Genomic DNA, 26583 nt, shown 5'->3' with positions numbered 1-26583 from the left:
GTGGTCATGAAGGTCCTGGAGCGCTTTGTCCTGGCCCACCTGAAGCTCATCACAGATCCTGTGCTGGACCCGCTGCAGTTCGCGTACAGAGCCAACAGATCCACAGAGGATGCTGTGAACATGGCTCTGCACTACACGCTGGAACAATTGGACTACGCGGGCAACTATGTCAGGATATTGTATGTGGACTCCTCGGCATGACCATCTCCCGGGATTTGAAGTGGGAGCTCAACATCACAGGCCTGCTCAAGAAGGCCCAGGGGAGGATGTTCTTCCTCCGGCAGTTAAACAAATATAAACTGCCGAGGACCATGATGGCCCAATTCTACACGGCCATCATTGAGTCCATCCTCACCCACTCCATCATCTCCTGGTTCCCCGCTGCAGCGGCAAAAGATCTCGCCAAGCTGCAGCGGGTGATTCGCTCCGCGGAGAGGGTGATCGGCTGTCCCCTGCCCTCCCTCAGGTCCCTGCACGACTCCAGGGCGCTGAAGAGGGCGAGGAAGATCATGGCCAACCCATCCCACCCCGGTCACAGCCTCTTCACCCTGCTCCCCTCTGGGAGAAGGCTGAGGATCCCAAAGGCTGTGAAAGCTCGACACAGACTGAGCTTCTTCCCCTCAGCCGCCAGGCTAATCAATGCCTCAGGTCCCCCCCCCCCCTCTGCCCCCAAGTGAAACTGGCACAATGACACTGACTGCACTGCACTAGTCCGTACTGGAACTCTGCACTTATATATATATATATGTATTTGATTGATTAATCCCCCACTGCACTGTTTCGTTTCTTGTCATGTGTCTGTGTTGGTGTTGGTTACTGTGAAAAAAGAAAAGAAAATGCATACACTGTATTGCTGCAACAATTACCAATGTGTTTTTACACAAATGGCTCAATAAAGAAATCTGAATCTGAATTTGCAGTCAACATTGTCGAAACGGATTTTTTTTTCTTTTTTTTTATATAAATCGGTTCATATCCTTTTTATAGGATTTTGAAAAGCTATCGTTCTCTCGAAAATTTCCGGAAAATAGAAAGATTCTCCCATAAACGGCATTTATTCGAATATTCTCGAATACACTAGACACGTTGTCATTTATCTGCCTATTTATGAATAGTTTTCAAATAAACGCTAGATTATCGATAGTATATGTGTACTTATGCACGCTATAGAAGCGGGCTGAAAAATCTATTCTCTCATTTCCTCAACATCACACACACACACATACGGGACACGCTGAGATATAGGTCAAAACAGCTCCGATTACCCCAAGACTGGTAACATAGATTCCTTACCTTAGATCAGATGTTTTCCAAAAAGATTATTCCAATTCCTGATCGCCATTCCAAATATCGATCACGTATATTGATTGATTATTGGCTGCTGTAAATATATATTCCATATATATATTTCCATCTCGTGATCACTTCCCTCTTGATCAGACGGCTCGCCAGCATAGTGGAACCAGTAGGCTCCCCCCACACACATCCACCACACATCCACCAGTATAATCGAATGGCCTGCAGTTACACAGGGATAGACGATAGGGGGCGGTATTTTCCCATCTGAGCTCCTAGAGCAGACCTGGGCATTGTACGGCCCGCGGGCCGGATCCGGCCCGCGGGATGATTCTGACCGGCCCGCGAAAGATTACATGATAATAAAAAAAAATAAAAAAAAAATAAAAAAAAATATTTTTATTTAATTTTTTTTTTTTATTACTTTTTTACTTTTTTTTTTTCATGTCAACGTTCACACGCACAGTATACGCTTAGGAGACATGCTCAGAAGATGTTGGTTCTCTTTGGATCCACCTACATATGTGAACAGACATTCTCAGTCATGACGTTTACCAAGTCCAGGTACAGATCCTCTCTCACTGATGAACATCTGGCAGCTGTGCTTCGCATCTCCACCTCAGACATGCAACCTGACTTTGATGGACTTGTTAAAGCTCAACAGAGACTGGATTTCTCACACTGAATGAAAAAAAAGAACTGAAGAACACTAAAATGTGGAAATATAACAAGTGAAATGGGACACTTGATATTTTTTTTTCTTTTTTTTGCACAGTTCTGAAAACATTAAATGTTTAATATAGGCATGTAAAGTAAAAAAGGCTACAAAACTGGGACACTTTTCTTTACACAGTTCAGTGACATGTCTTGTTTATTTTTGCTATAAGATGATGTGATGTCTTTAGAAAGCTAAGAAAATCCTTGTTTCAATAGTATATGAAACTCAAAATGCCCTTTGTTATTAATGTTTCACATTTTGTTTATCATTTTGGAAATAAATTCTATTTGAATAAATGATATTTTTGAAAGCTAACCTCACCTTTTAATTGCCAAATAATAACATACACTCTTACCAGGGGTCAAAACAATGCCATTTACTGCTTTTTATATAGAAATAAAATGTATATTATGCATAATTGAGTTTGGAATTTTGGCCCGGCCCCCCAACATATTTTCAGTTGCTCATTCGGCCCCCCGGGAAAAATAATTGCCCACCCCTGTCCTAGAGGGTCTGCTGTACCAACGGGAGACTCGGTTGATGAAATCTGAATTCAGATCGCGAATAAAAAAAATAAAACGACAATTCGCGTCGTCGGCACTCAACGGGGGCATGATAAGACGACAATACACGTCGCTGGCACTCAAAGTGTTAATGTTGTTCATGAGACAGAGTGCTTTGGACATCTCTAGAAGGTCCCTTACGTTGGACCGGTTCTATGTCCACCACACGCAGGACAACACTGCTCTCAGTCTCACCTGTGGCAGCGGACCAGAGCTTGGGGCCCCTCCTCACGATGTGGGGGCTCTGCACCGTGCCATACCAGGGTGACAAGGGCTCCACGGCGCCGGTCAGACGCCGCAGCGCGGGTGGCGAGAAGGGGCTGTCCAGGTCGGGGGTGAAGGGGGCGCCCAGCGGGCTCTGCAGGCCGGCCACGGAGGAGCGCAGGAACACCGAGCCGGGCGTCCTGATGAGGGCGCTGGGCCGGGGGGTCTTCACGTCTTCCATACCCGACGGCACTGTTTAAAGACAAGAGGAGAGGGACGGTCAGTGGTGGATTTGCCGAGTAACGTCTGGAATGTGGCCGTCCTTCCGGTGCCTGTGTAGAATTATTTTTCTCCACATACTCAAACCTGTACCAGAGACTTTTTAGAATTAATGTTTTTTATTTTATTTATTGAACCTTCATATAAAAACAGGCAGGTCAATTAAGAACAAATTCCTATTTACAATGACGGCCTGGTGAGAGGACAAAAGGGCCTCTTGAAGGGTAACAAAAAAATATATAGAAAAGAGAGACGATACATACATCACATCGCAGAGATAAGGGAAATAATTAAAACACATCAAACAAACACACAAACAACTAAATAAAACTACAAGGTATGTAAGATATGAAGCAATTTACAGTTAAAAGGCTGGGTGACAGTTGCAGGTGTGTGTAAACAACTCTGCGATAGAGTCCTTAAAAAGTAGTGAGGGAGGGACGTCAATTTGTCCATTTTCAAAGTCTTTCGCATCTCGTTCAAATTGCTGGAGGTTTGACCAAACAAAGTGTTACATCTCTCTACCAAGAAGCTTAAACCCCTGCACAGACGGGCACAGCCAGGAAAGTCAGGCCGAAGATCCAACAGTGACAAAGAGGGGGAAAAAAGAAAAAGAAAATTCAACCGTATCATTTTTGCAGTATCATTCTTGACAAGAGCGATACTGCAGATCCAAATGTACCCGTCTGTTTCTGTCGTCAAACATTTCAGGAGATGTACCTGAGTCGTCGGAGGAGGCAGACTTCTTGTCGCTGCCGGCAGACTGGGACTTGGCCCGGCCGTTGGTGGCTACGTTATCATGGTGGGCCACGAGCCTCTGGGTCAGGTCAGCCAGGAGAGACAGACACTCCTTACTGATGGCATTCCAGTTGTGAGGGTGACCACCTGGGAGAGACGCATGGATATTCATCTCATCTTCATAAATTCATATTATTATCATAAATATTATTATTATTTGTTTGTAAACGGCCCCTGAATTTGTTTCTTTTTCTCATATCTTTCTACTGTTACCCTGCCTATACATCCCCTCCCCCACGCTGCTATGACGCCCAAATAATTATGAAGTTAAGATAGAACAATCGCACATCTTAGTTCTCAAAACTGAAATCCTAATATTTTTCAACAAGGGGTTTGATGACCAGCCATCCCATCTAAATCTGTTCACCGGGGGAAGAGTCGGAGATTGAGGGGTGGGGGGATTGAGGGGTCAGAAGGTTTATTTTCAACCCTCATGTTTAGTCAATATTTTATTTGTTTAGCGCAGGATGAAGCGTTTGTTGCGCAGGGATCTGACCTGGCTGGCTGAGGCTGAAGACTTCAAGGCGCCGTGCAGGAGAGTGTTGAGACAGCAGAGCAAAGTCCTGCAGAGCTAGAAACTGACATCCAGACAAAAGACACATTTTTAAAAGACATGAGCAGCGAACAGGCCCGCTTTAAAATTCTAAACAAATTTCTCCGAGAGATTGAGAGAAAGAAGTTGCAGGCCAAGTTATAATGAAAGAGCTACAAACCAACAGACACTTCCTCTCAAAAAGGTTTGAAAAGGTTTTTTAATAAGCATGTATTCTCTTGAGAAAACCTTATCACACATGCAAGTATTTGTGATCATGTGAATAATGATATTCCCCGCCCCTTTTAGACCTTCAACAGTACAACATTACTGGTATCTGCAGATTTCAACAAGTTACATTTAAAACATTTTAATACCATTTGGGGCAAAATTTAATACCAATTTAACAACCATACTAGCAAAAAAATAAACAGTGCCATTGAACTGGTGGCTGCACTTACACGTCAATTTAAATTCTCACGTGTTCCATACAAGCTCTCGCCAGACGCACCAAGCTCCCGGTAGCCCCGCCAAAAACAACGACTTGAATACAAAAATATTTTATATATTTCATATTATTTCATCCCCCGACAGCCGGGCTGCCCCCCCCCCCGCCCCCAAATATTGAATACCTGTGCAAATACCTTCTAACTCATTGAGTGCCAAAAACGAGATATCTTGTTTTTAGTTCCTTTTTTTTCTATTTTCTCATACCGAGTGTAGCTGGGACCTGCAATGACGATTTAATCCCGCCAGGTGGCAGTATTGCCTACCTTATGAACATGCATAGGCCATAGGGGTGTAACGGTACACAGAAGCCACGGTTCGGTACGTACCTCGGTATTGGGGTCACGGTTCGGTACGAGTTCGGTACAACAGAAGAAAAATATTTATAATTATTAATATAATTATTTTATTTATATATTATATTTATGATAATTATTATTATTAAATAGAATAATTTTCTATAGGAAAAGTATGTTTTTTTTTTTATTTGATCAGCTGTGCCTGTGAGTACGGCAATGTATGGGGCTGCGGCACTGCAGATTTACCCTACTCGAGTCCAGCGGGGGAGAATGTTGGTGTGTTTGTTGGTGCGTTTCTTTCCATTGGTTTCATTTGGTTAACATTATTGGGCAACAAAGGGCGGCTAGGTGGTGTAGTGGGCAAGGCACTCGCCACCAGTGTGGAGACGCTAGGATTCGCGTGTTCGAATCCAGCTCTCCACATTGTTTTCAGTTTAGCTGGTCGTCCGCAGTAATACACATTGGCCGTATTACGGGGAGGGAAAACTGAAGGGTGGGGATCGAACGTTGTGAACAAGCGACTCCTACAAGTCGGTTGGTGCGCCTGCGCAGTAGAATCAGGAAGTGTCGGGGGCAGCGTGAGCCTCCCACGCGTTACTCCTCGACACTGAGAGATCGAGCTGCGCAGGTGAAAAGATGCGACTGCTGTTACCTCAAGTACCGGAGGGGACTTGTGCTATGTATGACTTAGTCCACATTGCAGCCGGCTTGTGGGAGGCAAGAAACAGCGTTCGTGACAGGGGAGGGTTGAATTGGATGATACGAAATTGGGATGGGAGAAAAATATAGAAAATGGGAGAAAAAGTGGATAAAAAAAAAAAAAACATTATTGGGCAACAAGAAAACGAAAGAAAACTGTAAAATTGTAATGACCCTGCAGCTGTTCCAATGTAAATGTGCCTCGGTGTGCACGGCCACGCGCGCTGTTCTCGCACGGACCTCGCGAGTGCCTGCATGTGTGACTGGTGTGTTTGCGCCAGAGGGAAGGCTCCTCTGAGCCGCACGAGGGAAGGCTCCTCTGAGCCGCACGAGGGAAGGCTCCTCTGAGCCGCGCGAGGGAAGGCTCCTCTGAGCCGCGCGAGGGAAGGCTCCTCTGAGCCGCGCGAGGGAAGGCTCCTCTGAGCCGCGCGAGGGAAGGCTCCTCTGTTCCGCGCGAGGGAAGGCTCCGAGGCGTATCCTTCGTATGGCTCCACGTACCGCACCGTGACGGCCGTTCCGTAAATTCAGGGGACGAATACACGTACCGTTACACCCCTAATGGGCCAGCTTTGTGTGGGCCGCCCCACAGCACCCAAAGCACTAGGGACTCTAGTAGGGAGCGAGCAGCAGTGAGCAAGACAGCCAACTAACGTTTGACAATGGCGATCGCCTAGAGCGAACTATTGGATATTACGAAGAAGACAAAACGGATTATATGGATGATGATTATGGACGATAAGGTGCGTTTCCACCAGACTATGTTGGACCCAGCACTTCTGGTAAATCATAAAAGTACTATAGTCAAACCGGCCAATGAGGAAACCTATTCGGCTCTGTCTATAGTCTGGCCCGAGCAGACTATAGACGAAGAAGACAACGGATGAGGGCCACCTAACGTTATATGTATTGATCCTGTTTTGATTCAAGACACTTGGAGCAAGAGTGTCGTACCTTCTGACAAAGGTAACGTCTATTTTACCGAACCCCATCCTAAAACATGCTTTTGTAATGATCACAGCATCGGAAAACGACCCCCCCCCCCCCGATGCCTTTGTGAAGAAACATATGGTTGTGCAGGGCTGTACACTGCGACGAGATTAGGGCTGCAACGATTAGTCGACATAATCGACGATGTCGATTAAAAAAAATCGTCGGCGAGGAATTGTTGCGTCATTAGTCATTAAAATTTTTTTTTTTATTATTATTTAGTCGACTACCAAAATAGTCAGTCGCAAATTGCCCCTTAATTTGGCCCGTGCGAGTGGTAAATAATATTTGGGGGCAACCTTGCGAGTAGTGATTTCAACCCTTCATTCGCATTTCACTCCTAAATTAATTTAAAAAAATAGTAAAACAATAGCCTACAACCTGCTGTACAGTGCGACATAATGTCACGCCGGTGCTATGAAAAAATCTGTCGGCAATGAATGAATTTACTGCGTGTGGGGGAAAAAAGATTTGCGTGTGAAGTGAATCTGGGTCACGCTATAGACTTGGTAGTTGTAGTCTATTGTGCGATTAAATACCATGTCCCGCCTGCGTAGAGTCCATACATCCAACACCAAATCCCATCATTCCTAGCGAACAATCGAAACTGAATGTGAACTTCCTTTCAATAAGTTTAAGCCGCTAATTTTGCTCTGCAAGAACAACGTAGCGGATATCAGTCCATCTTATGACAACCAAGTCCGATGTGGAGATGATAAGAGACCATAGCTGATTAAATTAAGTCGGACCTGGCAGTGATGATTGACGAGGACACGGACACTTCTAACGTTCAGTTCAGCCATGCTTTAGGTGAGTAGCCCACTATTTCACTATACGTGAAATACTGTCTACTTAAATTTCCCTCCGGGGATCAATAAAGTATCAACCTTTCTATCTATCTAATAATGAGACAATATGCAAATAAGATAATACTAATAATTGTCACGGTTCCCCGTATGAAAGTGGCTTGCAACTTACTGCTGGTAAAATCACTGTTTATTTCTCGTTTTGCATAGTATTACATTCCTCGTATAAGTCCTACCGTGAGAGCCTCATACAGGTCCATTAAACCTTTTTGATTAGAGTCTTTCCTTCGAGCTACAGCAAGTTGAACTGATCATTTCACGGTCAAAAGCGCAAACTTAAACAAAGTTGCGTCGCAACACGGTTTTCAAAATAAAGGTCACATATACACATACCGTAGTAGGCCTCTCAATTCTTATTAAAAAAAAAGTCCCGGATATACATAAACATTAATTGGCATAGATCTCTATAAATGGCCCAACACATTGATCACTTTAGGCACACCCTGAAACCAGTAACATCACAAATATGAAGCAGGTAATTACCCATAAAAATAATAAACCTTTCATGGGGTTATTTACAATAATAATAATTCATTTTATTTATAAAATATTCTGTGCCCCTAAATCTCTCATTTAGGGGCAAGTGTGCCCCTAGTGAAAAAGCTTAGCGTACAGCCCTGTTGTGTACCTTCCGACAAAGGTAACGTCTATTTTACTGAACCCCATCCTAAAACATGCGTTTGTAATGATCGCAGCGTCGGAAAACAACCCCCCCCCCCCGGCTTTGTGAAGAAACATGGTTGTGTTTACCTTTGACCTGGCAATAATATATGTTTCAGGCGAGCAGCCGTGAGATTTGTGCATACGCTGCACAAAACACACTACCAGTATATCTCACAATCTAGAAAACCAGCCTGGATTATTGTGAAACGGGGCGATGTTTAGCGTGGTATAGCACACAAACGAAGGTATGTAGAAATACAGTTGTCCCTGTTGGACTATAAATATTGCCTGTCAAATGAGCCATACTATTGTCTCCATATCTATGATATAGAATATACGATGGGTGCGCAAACATTGTGAAAATAGTCAATAACACTGGCGCCGGGAGTAAAGATAGTTGTCATACAGAAGTACAGAATACTTTCATACAAAATGCTTCTTACTGTTACGCTCCAGAGACTGTGCTAGACAAGATAGTATCAAATAACATAGTATAGCATGTAAATTAGAAGTAGAAAATGAGGTCACAGTGTTCAGTATAGACATATGTACAATGTTCGATGCAGAATAGACGTAACTGAGTAGAATAGACGTAACTGAGTTACCATATAATATACAATACTATGCAGTGTACTAATGTACAATACTATATAGTGCAAAGCAGAAATGGGATGAGGTACAATTTAGGTACAATTTACAGTAAGGTGTACGAGTTTTAGTGCAATCCTTCATCAATAAATATAAAGTGTGGGGAGTGGGTGCTGCTACAGTGTGTTTGTTTAAAGTGAGTGTGTGCTATAAAGTGTGTGGAGTGGGTGCTACAGTGTGTTTGTTTAAAGTGAGTGTGTGCGTGTGGATGTGTGTGCTATGTGCGTTTGATGGTTGTTGTTGTGTAGTGTTCATTGTTCGTTGAGCAGCCTGATGGCCTGGGGATAGAAGCTTCTTCTGAGTCTTTCTGTGCTCGCCTTGAGACTCCGGTATCGCTTGCCTGACCGCAGCAGTTCAAAGAGGCAGTTGTTCGGGTGACTGGAGTCTCTTAGCCTTGCCCCTGCACCGCTTGTTGTAAATGTTCTGGAGGGTGGGGAGCCCCCCTCCAATTGTGCGTTCGGCTGAACGTGTCACTCTTTGTAGTCTGCTTCGGTCTTGTGCAGTGCTATTCCCAAACCAGGAGGTGATGTTGCCAGTCAGGATGCTCTCTATTGTACATGAGTAGAAGTTCTTAAGGATCTTCTGACTGACTTGGAACTTCCTTAGGCGCCTGAGGAAGTAGAGGCGTTGTCGTGCCTTCTTCACAACACTGTCAATGTGTGTGGTCCAAGTCCTCGGATATGTAGGCTCCGAGGTACTTAAAGCTGTTGACTCTCAACCGGTGCCCCGTCGATGCTGAGGGGGCTGTAGTCCTTGACCCCCGACCTCCTGAAGTCCACAATCATCTCCTTTGTTTTGCTGACGTTCAGGGAGAGGCTGTTTTCCTGGCACCATCCCGCCAGGACCTTGACCTCTTCCAGGTAGGCCCTCTCGTCGTTGGCAGAGATCAGGCCCACCACCACTGTGTCGTCAGCAAATTTGATGATTGTGTTGCTACTCCGCTGAGCCACACAGTCGTGTGTGTACAGGGAGTAGAGGAGGGGACTCAGAACACAGCCCTGGGGGGCCCCTATGTTGAGGGTGATGGATGAGGAGGTGCAGTTGCCTGGTCTCACCACCTGGGGTCTGCCCGTCAGGAAGTCCAAGACCCACTGGCAGAGGTCATAGTTCAAGCCCAGGTCCCTGAGCTTGGCTATGAGTATGGAGGGGACTATGGTATTGAATGCCGAGCTGTAGTCGATGAATAGCATTCTCACATAGTTCCCCTTCCTCTTGTCCAGGTGTGATGCTGCTGTGTGCAGCACATGGGCTATGGCGTCCTCCGTGGACCTGTTGGGGCGGTATGCAAATTGCAGGGGGTCCATGTTGATGGGGAGGGAGGAGCAGATGTAGCCCTTTACTAGCTTCTCAAAGCACTTCATGGCTATGGAGGTGAGAGCTACAGGGCGGTAGTCGTTGAGGCAAGCAGGCTTGGATTTTTTGGGTACAGGGATAATAGTGGACTTCTTCAGGCAGGTGGGGATGACAGCCTGTTCTAAGGACAGGTTAAATATGTCAGTGAATACCGGGGCCAATTGGTCGGCACAGACTTTTAGGACGCGGCCGGGGATGCCGTCCGGTCCTGCTGCCTTCCTGATATTCACTCACTTTTTTAAAGGTCCGCCTCACCTCATGCTCCGTTACCCTGAACACTGAGTCTCCATCAGCAGCAGACCCCCCCCCCCCATTGCCGTGGCTTGTGGGCTGGTGTTGTTATTACCAGCATCAAACATCGCATAGAAGGTATTGAGGTCATTTGCTAAGGAGATGTCACTGTTCAGTTTGAGGGAGGTGCCTTTGTAGTCTGTCATCGTTTTGAGCCCCTGCCACATAGCTCTGGAGTCAGCCTGTTCAAACTGGAGTTCAATTTTATCCCTGTAGCGCCGTTTGGCCTCCGTCACTGTCCTCCTTACGTTGTATCGCGCCACCTTGTGGTCATTCATGTTGCCTGCCACCAGGCCGTCGTTGTATGCTTTGGTGCGCGCTTTCAGAGCTTCACGGACGGATTTGTCTACCCAGGGTTTTTGATTTGTGTAAACTCTAATTGTGGTAGTGGGGATTGTTTCTTCCACCAAAGTACGAACATAGTCCAGCACTGTCTCCGTGTAGACATTAATGTTATCTGTGTCGCGGAACACGCTCCAGTCTGTGCACTCAAACGCAGCTTGGAGCGTCCCCCCCGACTCCACATCCCATTTCTGCACCTCTCGCGAGACTACAGGAGTGCTCTTGATTCTTTGTTTGTACTTTGGTGAAAGGAAAATGGCCGCGTGATCAGACTTACCAAAGCCACTAGCAGAATGAGCCTTGTAGCCACCCTTGAATTGCGTGTAACAGTGGTCTAGGATGTTACCGCCTCTGGTGTTACAAGTCACATGCTGATAGAAGTCAGGCAAAACCTCTCAGATTGGCGCTATTGAAATCACCCACTACTACAATGGCGGCGTTAACGTTCGCTGCTTGGATTCTATTTACCTCATCGTGGAGTCTGGAGAGCGCGACACTATTGCTGGCTTGCGGTGGAATATACACTCCGACCAGGACGATCGCCGTTAACTCCCTCGGGAGGAAGAAAGGACGACACTTGATGGTTATATATTCCAGGTCTGGGTAGCAGTGGTTCGATAATTCCTTCACGTTGGCTGGATCGCTCCAATTGTTGTTAAACATGAAGGCGATACCTCCTCCACGCTGTTTGCCGGACTCTGCTGTTCTATCCTTGCGGTTGGATGGCGTGATCTGGGGTTCCTGGCGACAGCCACGTTTCAATGAAGCAGAGAACATTGCAGTCTCTAATGTCTCTCTGGAATTGAATCCTTGCTCGGATGTCGTCCAGTTTATTGTCAATTGATTGTACATTGGCTAGCAATATACTGGGTAGTGGCGTTCGGTGTCGTCTGGTTCTCAGTCTATTACGGATCCCAGCTCTCTTCCCTCTCCGCCTGATGATTCCTTTGTTCCTGGGGTCGGAATCTGGTCCCATTGTCCTCAAGATCTCCACAGGCCATTGCTGCGGTTCAGAAAGCTGATCCAGGGAGTAATCTAGTCGGTAAGTTTCCCGTAATCCGATGTCTATAAGTGACTGACGGTCATACACATTAAATGCACCTACTGTTGGTAGTGGTACAGACAAAACTCTTAAAACTATAAATATTAACAAAAGTAAGCACAATCTCGACGGAGCGCACAGACAGGCGGCGGGACATAGCGGCGCCATCTTGTTGCCTGCGGCGTGGCAGTCAATGAGTTAAGGTCTTAAATTGAGAATTAGAAATGTAATGTACCCTGTCAATCATTATTAAGGCAAAACCTACTCTTCATACCAAGGAAGCCACTTTGATGAACATGAAGCTAAGTGTTGCATAAATACACCCAACATATCCGTAAATGGCTGTTGTAAATCCTTTACAGGCATTTCTTTCTTACAACAAGAGTTTCTTCAAACATTACTCTGAAGAAATACATAAATAGAAAAAGCCATGGCGTCCCCAAACATTTGAAGGGCAGTGTATATTCTAAATTTGATTAATTTCTTTGAATGTTTTATTTACCTTCACTATCATCGGCTGCTTGTCACTGAGCACTTTTGGAAGACACTGGTTCATGTCCTCGTTAAAACTTGACTGCACAGGAAAACTGTGTACCTGCGAAACAAGTGAGCGTTCATTATTGATCGATTGATTTCATTGATCTTTATTTACCTCGAACACAACTAACATACAAACCAAAGTAAAGACAAAATGTAAACAAACGAGTCCGTCTTCATCCGTAGAAAAACAAACAAGGATGAGTTTGAGAAGAAGCAGAAGGAAGCTCATCTAGTCCTGCCCCTTTCTTACAAGATCATAACATTTAGAATAAAACTCTTCTAAAAGAGAGAAAAATTATAAATGAGATAGAAACTATGTTACAAAGGCAGGCATCACAAATAACGCAAATTCCCTGGCTGTTTCAGAGTTCACAGGACATTAAATCACTACATAGGACTATTATATTGTTTACACTGTTTTCTCATATTTTTATATGCATATCAAATTTTATTGCCTATATTTATGTCTTTCTACTACTACCCTGCCCATACCTGTACCTCCCCTCCCCCAAGCTGCTATGATGCCTGAATTTCCCCTTTAAGGGGATCAATAAAGGATTATCTTATCCAACATCAATGCAGTTCAACAGATCACATTATGGACTTTCCTCACAAGTGACAACACTGCCCTCTAGTGTTGTAGAAAATATTTAAAAATTTTGATTTTTTTAGAGAGAAAAAAATATGTGTATACGTTGTTTTTGATACAGGTACCTCAGTCACAAAGATCCTGAACAGCAGTGATGTGATGTACCAGGTGAGAAGCAGGAAGGTCCCGCTGACCCACAGATGGTAGAGCAGGGAGAGGTCCAGCAGGCCGGCTACACTGTCCAGAGGATGCAGAGAGCTGGAGCGGAAACAGTACATCTCAGAACTGACACATCCTGCACCAAAAGCACATCACGAGACGCAGGAATGTAAAGCAATACCGTACCATCCTATTTAACTGAGATCAAATACTCTGTACTAGGACTTATGCATTGCAACAACATCATTATGTATCAACATCAATTTAGTTAGCTGTTAACACTTTCAGTGCCCACCACGTGATAACACGCGTTATCAGCCCTGACAATTATCGTTATATTTTTTTATTAGCGATCTGAATTCATATTTTATCAACCGAGTCTCCCGTTGGTAAACCAGCCCCATCAGGAGCTCAGATGTGAAAAAAGCGCCCCCTATCGTCTCCCAGATGGTAATGGACCCTTTTGGAATGGACTCAATGAAAATGGATGAGAAAAGAAAAATCCGGAATCCACATTTTACTTCTCAGGCATGTAACCCGAGCCGATCGGATTCATTGTAGACCCTCAGAACAGAGTGGAATATGTGTTTACAGTATGTAGCGTTGGATCAATAAAATCAATCGATTTTTGGAATGGCGATCAGGAATTGGAATGAACTTTTTGGAGAACATCTGATCTGAGGTAAGGAATCTATTTTACAAGTCTTGGGATAATCAGAGTTGTATTCGCTGAGATCTCAGCGTTCGCCCTATGTGTGTGTGTGGGCGATGGCTTTGAGGAAATCAGAGAATCGATTTCAGATCGCCTATATAGCGTGCATACGTACACATATACGATCGATAATCTAGCGTTTATTTGAAAACGATTCATAAATAGGCCGAAAAATTACAACGTTCTAGAATATTCCAGTACAGGGCGTTTATCATGGAATCTTTTTATTTTCCTTGAAAACGAGGGCTTTTCAAAATGCTATAAAACGAAAATGAACCGATAAAAAAACAATCCGCTTCGACAATGTTGACTGGAAAACGAGTCATTGATAAGCGACGGGCAGATTAGACACATAGCCATAATTTAAAACATAGATTAGGCGTTATTAACGCTAACATTGAAGTGGATGGTGTGCATTCAAGCACTAAATCGTGCGCCCCCTGCTGGCACTGAAAGTGTTAAAGTAGGCGCATATGAACAAATGTGTGGGCATATAGTTGTGTACAGTGTGTTAAGTATTCTTAGCTATTTCACGTAGATTGATTATTGGATATTTAATTATTGGAGCTCGTCTTGTGTGTATTAGTCCAAGTCTCTATAGTCCTTTGTCATGTTTACCTGTAATATTATATGTTATGATGTCTGTAATATTATATGTTATGATGTAAGTATTATGTCTGTGTACTAGTCCTTTGTCCCGTTTACTTGTAAAGTCATGTTATGATGCAAGTATTGTCTGTCTGTGTGTACTAGTCCTTTGTTCTGTTTACTTGTAATGTCATGCTATGATGCAAGTATTGTCTTTGCGTGTACTAGTCCTTTGTCCCATTTAATTGTAATGTTATATGTTATAACTTATGATGTACCGTAAGTATTATGTCTGTGTGTAGTGTACTAATCCTTTGTCCCCTTTACTTGTAATGTTATGTTATGATGTAAGTATTATGTCTGTGTGTATAGTGTGTACTAATCCTTTGTCCTGTTTAATTGTAATGTTATATGTTAGGATGCAAGTATAGGGAGGTGTAGTCTGAGTCTGACGTCACTTTGGACAGCCCGCGAGGTCCACCCGTTTAGGGATTTATCATTGGGAAAATGGATTATCGGCTATTGTAACAATTCTGCCTCATGAACATTGGCAAGCTTTCCATTTGTGCACATAATTAGTTCCCTTCTATCACTAACATTATTGTTTAAGCATTTTTGGTTGAAATACAATTTTACGTAATTATTTTACGATTAATTGCGAATATTTTCATGTTGAGCTATAGATTGTGGCTGAATACGCACACCATGCAAATGTTCATGCTTTATTTGTTTTAAACGAGACGATTTAGAAGTCCAAGCGAGGTGGATGGCCAGAAACAACAATGGCGTAACCACTACACCTCCCTATTATGTCTGTGTGTACTAATCCTTTGTCCCATTTTTTTTTAACAATATATTTATTGGGTTTTAGTTTGCAAATTACAACATGTATATAAGCAGAGCAGTATTCAGCAAACATTTTCACCTTGTTCTCCCTCCCCTAACCCCACCCCACACAAAATAATAATTAACTTCAAAAACAGGTTCACATAGGAAGGATACAAATTTAAATTATAAAAAATAAACATAAATAAATAATACAACCATGTTTTACACATTAAGTAAAGGGTGTTTCTTGTCGTTTTTACACAATAATAAGAGTTGTCCCACAGTACTCTCCCTAATCCTGTTCTTGTTGAAGCAAGTTCCCAACATTCGTATTATGCTTTAAGAAGTACAGAAACGGTCCCCAGGCATTATCAAAAATGTTTTGTTTACGTCTAACAATATACACCATCTTTTTCCATTGACATATTTGAAGCCATTTCTTTAATCCACATACCAATTCTTGGTCCATCAACATTTTTCCAATTAAGAGCTATTACACGTTTTGCTTTCCTTTGTCCCATTTACTTATAATGTTATGATGTAAGTATTATGTCTGTGTGTGTAGTGTACTAATCCTTTGTCCCGTTTACTTGTAATGTTATATGTTATGATACAAGTATTATGTTGCAATACATAATACATGCAACGTTTTTTGTGGACCCCAGGAAGAATAGCTACTGCAATGCTGTAGCTAATTGGGGATCCTACTAAACTAAACTAAACTAAACTGCAAGTGAAAACATTTTTATTTATTTTTATCACGAACGATAAAACCATACTAACTTGTTCAACTGGAGATCCAGTGTTTTACAGATCCACGTTCTTGGAACATATCCTGTAAGAAGATGCCATGCTTGATAAATAAATCATTCCGACACTGCGATACTAGCCGTATCAGATTGTTCACAGATCAACCGGCCTAAAGGGGCATTTCGCAGATTACTCAACTGAATCCCATCGTTCTTTTGTGAGGAGGACATTCGATAAACGGATAGAACTTACCAAGGTTTTCTGTGTCCCGGGAGCTTGGCCCGGGTGATGTCAACCGGAGAGCGGACCTCTATTTCTAGGGATGCACCGATCCGACTTATTTCAGTCCCGGATGCCTGGACTTTGGGTATCGGCCAATATCCGAACCGATCCGAATAACCGATCCGAACTATTACTTTTCAATAAGCAGTATAGACTTGAACCGTCATTTTGGAGTCATTGAACAAACATGATTGGGATAGAATAATTGTTTCTCCATTAGAGAGAGTTAAAGGTGCTGCAAGTGGTATTTTCTAGTTAAAATAAGTGTTAAGTAGCTCTCCTGATTGGTTAAAGGGGTATCCCTTAACGGTAACACCGGGATCTGGTAACGGGATACCAGAAAATGTATTTTGTGTTTACTGCAGAGCGGAGGGACTAGGACACCCATGTTACTGACCAGACACTATATGTCAGTGATGGCTGATTGTTACTCAGCTGATAGAGTTGTGCCCTTCCTGATGGCTTGTCGTACAGAACTTGTAAGTCGCTTTGGATAAAAGCGTCAGCTAAATGACTAAATGTAAATGTAAATGGGGTGTAGAGATATTATTTTAACATGTAGACCACTGTAGATTTCTGTGTACATGTTTCTTCTTATCGTATTTTAGTATCTGGGAAATTCTCCAATAATGATATTCTATTTTAGCCTGGTATCAGGCTGATAACCGATCGTTGTCGCTAATTATTTCCTCAACAATTTCTTCAACTTTCCTCGAGTTGGGCTCTACTGCAGCTGAGAATAGTTGAGGAAATAGCATCTGCAGTTCACTAGAGGTCTGCTCTCCTCCGGGTGACGTCACAGCGGCCGATGCGGCAGAGCTCTCGAGACGCAGAAGACATCGGTATGTTTTATATCACATCATCACATGGCATCCTCACAACAGAGTCGAGAGGAGAGGACACTTACCTAAGAAGAAATAGACAAGAAGGTAGTTCCTGACAGAGTAGAGGGCTTGAGCGGCGCTGCACTTAACCAATAAGGACAGGGTTCCCTTAAAGCAGAGATACTTGTATTGCTGAAAGACACAAGAAAAAGCATTGGCCAGGAATCAAAGCTTGAAGCAAAATGCAACATAAACACACAAAAGTATATATTTATTCTTACCGTATAATATATCTATCCACATCTATCTGTAAATACCTGCATATAATCCTTTTTATATACCTGTAGATACTATATCTACTGTATATCTGTACATATCCCTTACTAGTTACACTGCTGGTCAGTATGACTACTACCATGTCTTTAAGTTTATACCTGTATTACTGTACATATTAATACTACAACACATCAATACATCTGATTAGCACTTTACTTAGTAGTACTAATTTATATATTTTATACCCAGTTTAATCTCCTGTACTGTGTACATTACTATAGCACTTTACTGTTACATTTGCACTCTGGTTGGATGCCAAACGTATTTTCGTTGTACTGTACTTGTGCTGTATGATGACAATACATTTTAATCTATCGAATCAAAAAGGTAGCAGTCGATATCGATGCTTTATTTCTTCAGACTGCAGAGAAGTAGACACAGAGCGCTATAGTGTACCTGAACAGTGTGGAAGGACACATAGTTCATGTTGTGGACGACACCCAGCAGGCTGTGACTACAGCCCAGGAAGGCCCCCAACAGCAGCAGGAGGAGGTGGTACTCGTTCAGGCACGTCTGAGGGGAATCGCTGGATTCAAAACAAGAAAAGGGGGACTTCAAGACCACGGTTGAACCCAAGCACCTGAAAGGTCTAAAGGTCATGAAAAGTAGTAGTAGTAGTTTTAACCTCTTAAAAGGAAACTCTTATAAATTGCGTTTTCCAGTGTTTAGCATTGTTTTCTTGCAATGTGGGATTGTATCAACACTATATGTCGCAAATTCTATTTTTTGCGCATTCTTCCAGTTCAGATGAGACAAGGTCCTCCCCCACTGAACCAAGCCATTCTGATTTGACTGGTTCGCTGATGTGAATTAGGCACCGATCTGCATATCTCAGCCCTTGGTTGTAGCCACCGCCCACAATCAACAATTCGCTCAACAACGGAGCAGTGGAAATAATGCGAAAGTGGTTTTAGAAAGACAGACACTTGCACTTCCCCAAAAGAGAGAGAGAAAAAGAGAGGCTCATACGGAGCGATCTCTCGTCTGTCTCTCCCCGAGTCCCCCTGCATCGCGACTCGAAGCGTGCACACGTGCACTCTCGGAGCGATCTCTCCTCTCTCTCTCTCCCCCTCTCTCTGTATCAGCACTTGCATCACGTCAACCTGTTATACCTGTTATAATATATTCATATTCCGATCCGTGCAATAATATTCACTGGGGTATATATTGTTATTTGAAACAAGTTACCAATGCATTGTCCCGTGGGATTATGCCCCCTGCGGCAAAATTAATTAGTCTCCCTCTCTATCTCTCTCTATCTCTCTCAGCCAGTGCAAACTGTGGGTGACTGTCATACAGCGCATTGAGAGTATGGGCGGAGCCCAGCCAAAAACAGCTTGGAATCTTGAAGGGTAGAAAATGCTGCTCTACAGAACTTGATTAGAAATACAAAACAATGCATTTTTTTTGTGTTCCATAGACTCACAGGAATTGTGTAAAATTGCCCAAATAGTGAAAGAAATAGTAAGATAGTTCCCCTTTAAGACGATCGGTACCTGGTCGAGATTTATTTCACGTCACAAATAGATCAATACAGTCCATATTAAGTGATGTTGCGTTTCTTTTTCAAATGTAGTCAAGACTAAAGACCCTAACCCTATCAAAACAAACAGCAGTAGTCAAGTGTATATTTTCAGCACTACGTTTGTTTACCAATGATGGTCCTAAGAAAGAGGAGACCCAGGGCTTTCGATGGACGTTGAAATTTCATAAAACTACACTACCCAGCTCACACCAGCTGCAGTCAAAGCTGCAGCCGCTTGACGTGAAAAAAATATATTGACGCGATTCTCACAGGTCGAACAAATCTCAACGTTATTGCCATAAAATACAACGTATATTGTTTCTTTACCTTTCTGTGAACGTCTAGCAGAAAAACGTGTCTCAATCCGGTAAAAAAATGGAGGAGCTATGGACATTATACAAAAGTAACTGTACTTACAGTAGATTTCATTCACAGTCTCTGCTGCCCTATATCGGGCGCCTGGTGGTACTAAATCCAGATTTAACTGCCATTGGAAAGGGGAGATTAGGGCCGATCCATAGATGTATGACGTGGCCATAATAAGGTCATTTATAGGCCTGATATTCTATATTCATATTGAATGTGTCCGGAGGGCAAAATTCTGTACCATCTACAAAAAAACCTGTAAATAATCTTCCCTTTGTTAATTTGCTTAGATTTTTTGTACACCTGATCTCAAGAAGGTGCTGAATGAGCTCAGTGGCATTTTTCACTTTTGGTCAATGTTAGCATGGTGTTATTCACCGTCAAAGATGGAATAATTTTTTTTTATAATAATTTATATTCTCCTTTGGTTCATTACAATTCTTTACTCAAGCATAGTAACTGACACACTATTCCTGACACTGGGAATACATTCCCAGAGGTCCATAGATGTCCCTAGATACCAAGAACATGCAAATGGACCTTGGACAAGTGGAGCAATCTTCCATTTACTTGGGCATGTACTATTAGGCACATTTTCTGAAAATATGGCTAGGGCTTAACAGGTTAATAGTAGTAGTTATATTCAGTCATCACACACAATACAATATGCATAATTATTCCAGACTGTGAACGGTCTTTGATTTTAGCAGTGACTAAAAAGGTACAGGCTGAAGCATAATGCTTATACATGCCTGTCCTATATTCCTATCAAATTAAGGCTCCAAAACAAAAACAGAAAAATAATAACTAAATAGAAATTATTCACATTTGTAACCCTAAAAAATAGCTATCAACGTTATTATTTTTAAACCAGAAGCAAATAAAAAAAAATTTAAGAGCAGGGAAGATTTTTCTCTCAGTTGCTTACCTCTCACCCAGAGTACATGGGTAGGCGAGTGTGCCGTATCTGCCCCCGATGGTGACGGCACAACACCAGGCCGCGATCATACCCATGACACAGTGGACCACGGAGTGGACGAACTGACGAGGGTGGAGCAGCTGACCCAACAGGGCCATTTTGGAGCAGGCAATAGATGGGACGACTTAGGAAAGTAGAAACAAAAGCCTAACGGTTACTATGTAAACTTTGGAAATTAGCAACTATTTAACCTTATCCCAAATAAAACACCCAGTAGGGCTGACTCTAATGCTTAATTTCAACTCATAAGACACTGAGGTTACCCCCATTTATAGCCAGGGAAGGAAACAAACTTTTTGGCTTACCAGCCAACTGGCGAGTATATGATATTTTTTACCAGCCAAACAGATTTTTTACCAGCCTTGTGATAATTACTTCTTTGTATGTCTTCTTCTAAATTGATTTTCAATCATAGTAATAATCACACCGTGTCTCTACTCTTTAAAATATTTATTACCATAAAACATTAAGTGTCTCTACTCTTCACAATATTAGCATAAAACATATATTAATCACACGTCTCTACTCTTCAAAATATTAGGATATCACATATTAACATGAAAGAGGGAACTATTCTGGACTGGGTTGGGCTGAACTGGGCAGTGAAAGATGCTGGGCTGGACTGGGTTGGGCAGGGAAAGTTGGGCTGGTCTAGGTTGGACTGGGTTGGGCTGGACTGGGCTGTGAAAGAACCAAGCATTTCACTGTAATGTAATAGCTAAATAAAACAAAACTTGAACTTGACTTGTTACATTGTACTGGTTGTACTGTACTTGTGCTGTATGATGACAATACATTGGAATCGAATCTTATGTCAACGCTAGGGGTTCAGCAGGTGTATACTGAATGACAAGTATGACAACATCAACGTTGTGAAGGGCATATGGGGCGAGTGGTGATATGGGGGGAAACCCGGTAATAATAAAATGTCACTCGGCTGCATTTAAGCAAAGCCGTTCAGTATAGTCGTCCACTATGTTGAACGCGTGTTATGATAGCTTGTTACATGCTAGGTAGCTAGCCGGCTAATGCTGGTTGACTTGAGTGAGTGGAATCGTTAGCCTCACGCCCACTTGTCATTCTTATCCGACTCGAAGGAGACGCGTCACGTGCTGTTGTTCTCCCCCATGTCAGACCGCACTGATATCCGAAAGCGACAACTCTACATGCAATTATTTTCATCCACTGATGTGTTTTTGTCTACGTTGTCAAGCCGGTGACAGGAGTCTGTAGGGCCGCACGCAGTGGTCTGTCCACTTCCCCTAGATAAGCGACATCTTCTAGAAAACAAGTGTTCATTGGAGGAGCTTAGAGCGCAACGTTGATGTTCATTGGTTATGGATTATTATGAGGCGCAAATGGGAGAAATCATAAGGGGGGAGTCAGAGAATGATTTTTTTGTTTTGTTTTGTTTACTACTCGCCAGTGTGGCGAGTGCTCTTCATGAATCACTCGCCAAACATAAAGAATACTCGCATTTGGCGAGTAAAATGGCCTAATTTCCTCCCCTGTATTATAGCGACAGCCAGCTTACAAAACAATACATACTAGTTTATCAGCAATGTCATGCATAAAGGCACAATAAATAAGAATAAACTAGGGATGTCCGATATTATCGGCCAATATTGGCATAAAAATGTGATATCGGAAAATATCTATCGGTTTTCAATTTTTTCTTTTTTTTACATTTATTTAACCTTTATTTACCCAGGCAAGCAAGTAAGAACAAATTATTATTTTATTTATTGTCAAAGTATGCATAATGTTGTGTTAATTACACGACAAGAGATATGTAATGTTAATTACCTGAAATTATTCAGTTTTGGGTTTTGGGGGGGGGGGGGGACCCTGCATATATCGCTATCGGTTGATATCGGTATCGGAAATTAAGAGTTGGACAATATCGGTAAAAAAGCCAATATCGGGGAGCTCCAGTAGCTCACCACGTACCGCGAGTGCTATTTCAGCGCCGTGGACAACCGTGCTCGTCACGGATCTGGGGCTGAGCGCGTTCGAATCCCGGACGGCAGCCGTGCCTTTCCCAGAGTGTCTTCCCCTCCATCTGAACCCTTTCAGCCTGCTTCTGTCGGTCGAACTTGACCAAGTATGAATGCGATGAAAAAGCGATAAACGCTAAAAGAACCAGCTGACTGGTCAAAGTAAAAAAAAAAAAAAAAAAAAAAAAAGCCAATATCAAGCATCCCTAGAATAAACTATAAGAAATCAGCTAAGACAGTTACAAGTTGGCACACAGTGGTCCGAGATCATGCAGCAAGAGAAGGCAGAACGTTCAGCTTCAGAGTCTGCTGGACGCATCAAAGGAAAAAGCTGTTTTTCCTAGTTCAGAGCAAACTGGAGGAACCCTAAGAACCAACCAGCTATTTGAACGTGTACAATAGGTTTGAAGCTTCAATTGCTGCCGTGGTTAATCAATAAAAAAATCAAGATTAGAATGCTTCGTTTTGTTTTGTTTATTTGGTTCTACTAATTGGTACTCCCTCCGCCAGAAAATCAGTTCTTCTACTACGAGAAGGACATTTAACCGTGAGCACTTTCAGAAAACCTACCCCGCCCATTGCTATCATTTACCCGCTGTGTTGAACCTTTACACATGGGGAAAATAAAGCTTCAATTACTTCAAGTAATTAGCACGGCCGGAATACTCGGCAGCACCTCAACGAAAAATAAGTTTGCCATCCAACCAGAGTGCAAATGTAACAATAAAGTGCAATAGTAATATACAATGCACAGGAGATTAAACTGGCCCTGGGTATAAAATATATAAATTGGTACTACTGAGTAAAGTGCTAATCAGATGTATTGATGTGTTGTAGTATTAATATGTACAGTGATACAGGTATAAAGACACTATGGTAGTAGTCATACTGGCCAGCAGCGTAACTAGTAAGAGTAGCTAAGGGATATGTACAAATGTAGAATCTAGATATGTAAAAAGGATTATAAGCAGGTATGTACAGACTTGATATATACGGTAAGAATAAATATACAGTAGGCTATATACAGCATTATTGTACATGCTTACCATGCTAGCATACAGAGTTATATGCAGGTGTATAAATACGTATAAAGAAGAATTATATGCAGGTATATTCAGACAGATATGGATATATATATATGGATTTACATACTTCATAACTCAAAGATATCAAAAACAACTGCCACAGACACTTCTTGATTCAGAGGCATACTCCATAATTACAAGAACAGGCTTTCCAAAAGGCTCTCTTGCTTGCCACTCACCTGTGTAATACTCCAGGTTGAAGAACCCAACCACCATGACGACTACACACAGTAGTATGAAGGAGAAGATGACACTCGGACTGGTTAACAGGGACATGCATTCTGTAGAGAAGGAGCTTGAATGATGAGTTTCACACACTAGGACAATGTGAGATCATAAAACTGGGTCACTCAGATCTCAGTGGAGGAAAGTGCCAACAGACCTGATATCCACTGGATGGGGTGGAACAGGCTGAATCTGCTGAGGACTACAAACACAGCTGTGACGGGTGGCAAGAGGAGCACGGCCCAGGCAACACTGGCCGCTGCTCTCCAGCATATCACCTGACAACATGAATGAATGAAAACTTTATTTAACAGATTGCAGAATGGGTACAATACAGTACGGCTCAATACATACAATTGTTGCAGACCAGAGAAAGACGTTTGTCTTGTTTACATCAGGGTCCCCCATTTTCAATTCATAGTGAATGAACAATGAACAACAAACAACATAACAATCAGTGAGACTTCTTACATCCACACAGATACACTAGGAGTAGTATAAGTTAGTTGACGTTACAACATATTTCGGTAGGTTACACAAATCTCACCAAAATAAGACATTCAACGGGTCAACAACCAGCGAATAAAGGTGTAAAGAAAGTAACGTTATAAATAGTGTCCAACCGAGCTAACGTTATGTTAGCCGTTAAGGTACCTAGCATCATTATAATAAGTTCAGCTAACGTTAGCTAACGCTTAGACAGTTTGGCTTTTAAGTCGTTTTAAAATAATTACCTTACGGACAAACCAACAGCTCTGGTCTGTATGAAACATGCTGGTGAATTCCAGAAAAATAGAAAATATCCTCCTTGACTGTTTGTTTGTGTTACAGTGTTACTTCCCCCCCAGTCCCCATATCGCGCCACATGCATTCAAAGGACCTCACTAGGTCCCACCAACCACAAGTAGCCCGTCCTACTGCCTGATGCTATATATTAAATTATACATGAAGAACTTTTTTACAGCCAAAACATCTAGGGTTTGGTCAAAAACGTCACAACAATGAGATTTATAATATAGAAGCATGGTCCAAAATACATGGCGGCCATTAACCACTAGTAGTCACAACAAAACATGTACGTTACATTTATTTACAGTTGCTGTCAAATTAGACTACATTTCAATATTGAAAGCGACCACATTGTTGCATGCTAAATTTGCAAAAAGGTCTATATCAATTCATAGTCTAAGTCAGTTATTAATTATTTCAACTATTTAGATCTCATTTTCAACTGCACTACATTTTTATAATACACCTATAATTATGCGTATTCATCTTTCATTCGTCTGATCCTGCTGTCCAATTGTCAAGGGCTCTGGTTATTATCAGTCAATAAGCCATGACTTATCAATTATCAATTCCCTTAGGTTCATCGTGTATGAACGCTTTCTTGTCCGGGTGATGAAGATTGCCATTTCCCAAAGTTGCAAAACTGTGTTTGTCCAAAAGTGTCTTAGAATCTCTACGGAATGCCTTGGTCTCGAACGCGTTGACGGGCAGCTTCTGGTACGGGTTGATGGACATCTCGGTCTGGACGGCTTTGCAGATCGCCGGCTTCTGCCCGGGTCTCTGGGAGATCGCGGGCAGAGAGAGCTGCTCCCGTTGAGACTTCTTGTCCTCCCACAGTTTCAGCAAACGTCGCTGATTGTGTGTCATGTCCTTGAGGTTTTGTTGCAACGAATGCACTTGATCTTCCAACAGAGTTTTAGAGGTGACAGTATTCGCCAGCTCCGCTGTCATGTCATCGATAGTCAAACTCATTTTCCCCGTTTTTTCAACCAGGGAACAGTACTGGCGGTCTTTCTCGTGCAAGTCATTGATTATGTCCTTGGTGGTTTTTCCAATAAACTTGGGACCGTTTTCGAGTCCGAGCTCTGCCCGCAGGATCCGCACTTGTTTCCTCAGCTCCTTGTTGTCCACGGTGAGGGTCTTCAGCTTCACCTTGAGTCCCTCCGTGGAGCGCATCCTGGCCTCGTACTGCCTCAGCTTGTCCCTGAGAGTCTTCTCTCTGTTCATGGCTTCATCTCTTTCCCTTCTGCATTTCTCCAACAGTTTTAACGTTTCCAATTTGGACATTTTCTCAGTTTTAGCACTTGATGTTGCCATTCTATATTATTTGGGTCTATAACTCACAATAAAATCAAAAGCATTCTTCAAAGAAAACTGTAATTTCCCATAAGAAATGACAAAAGCCTCATCTAAAAAATTAGGAAAACAATTATTCATTGGCATAATACCATCCATTACAGTATCCACTTCACAGACTTGAGGTCTGTTTGGACTGAGGCAGTTGCCATTCCCCAACCAGGGTTATCTGTGCGAGTGTCAGCTCCTGTGTAACTCAAAGCTGAGGCTAGAATGACCATTAATTAGGGCGCCACCATCCTTTTGAAACAGTTTCAGGTGACACAATTCCCCCCCCCCCCTCCCCCCATTTTGTTAATTAAACCAAATACTTGACCTTTTAAATCTCTGGAAAATAGCCTAAATCTAAATACAAATGCACTTGGCCAAGGATGTTGGGTGCGTAAATGGGCTTACGACCAGCCGAGAAAACCTGATACAGTGTGGGAATAGGCTATAGATAACATTTTCCGTTGTATCCGATCCTGGCAACAAAACAATGATACTGTAGATTCTATTGTTCCCACAGACCTCAGTCTATCTGAGATTAGATTGATGCTTTGGAAACAGCACCAGCGGCAGCCAAA

At 42.6% G+C, this 26583-nt stretch overlaps 2 protein-coding genes across 2 annotated transcripts in view; both read right to left on the bottom strand.

The window, feature by feature from the left end:
- Positions 1–24754, bottom strand: part of ndc1 (NDC1 transmembrane nucleoporin) — a 31497-nt gene extending 6743 nt beyond the window's left edge. The window contains exons 1-12 of the mRNA XM_084327332.1: positions 24607–24754; positions 24030–24150; positions 23827–23928; positions 20515–20689; positions 18092–18221; positions 17443–17551; positions 16287–16338; positions 13342–13474; positions 12590–12682; positions 4355–4436; positions 3781–3945; positions 2773–3033 (exon numbers count right to left, since the gene is read on the bottom strand). Of these exons, the coding sequence (XP_084183458.1) occupies positions 2773–3033; positions 3781–3945; positions 4355–4436; positions 12590–12682; positions 13342–13474; positions 16287–16338; positions 17443–17551; positions 18092–18221; positions 20515–20689; positions 23827–23928; positions 24030–24150; positions 24607–24645 (1462 nt within the window). The 5' untranslated portion in view covers positions 24646–24754. The remainder of the gene's footprint in view (positions 1–2772; positions 3034–3780; positions 3946–4354; positions 4437–12589; positions 12683–13341; positions 13475–16286; positions 16339–17442; positions 17552–18091; positions 18222–20514; positions 20690–23826; positions 23929–24029; positions 24151–24606) is intronic.
- A 90-nt stretch (positions 24755–24844) lies between these two features.
- Positions 24845–25978, bottom strand: LOC311239299 (uncharacterized protein; the record flags this gene model as incomplete). The annotated part of the gene is made up of 1 exon (XM_084327606.1): positions 24845–25978. One exon carries the CDS (start codon positions 25976–25978, stop codon positions 25220–25222), a length of 759 nt encoding a protein of 252 aa, XP_084183732.1. The 3' UTR covers positions 24845–25219.
- Positions 25979–26583: the final 605 nt, after the last annotated feature.

Source organism: Notolepis coatsorum (assembly GCF_963971535.1).
Source record: "Notolepis coatsorum genome assembly, chromosome: 13".
NCBI classification, from domain to species: Eukaryota; Metazoa; Chordata; class Actinopteri; order Aulopiformes; family Paralepididae; genus Notolepis; species Notolepis coatsorum.
The sequence above is the reverse complement of the archived record's forward strand: the minus strand, read 5'-3'. Positions and strand labels throughout refer to the sequence as shown.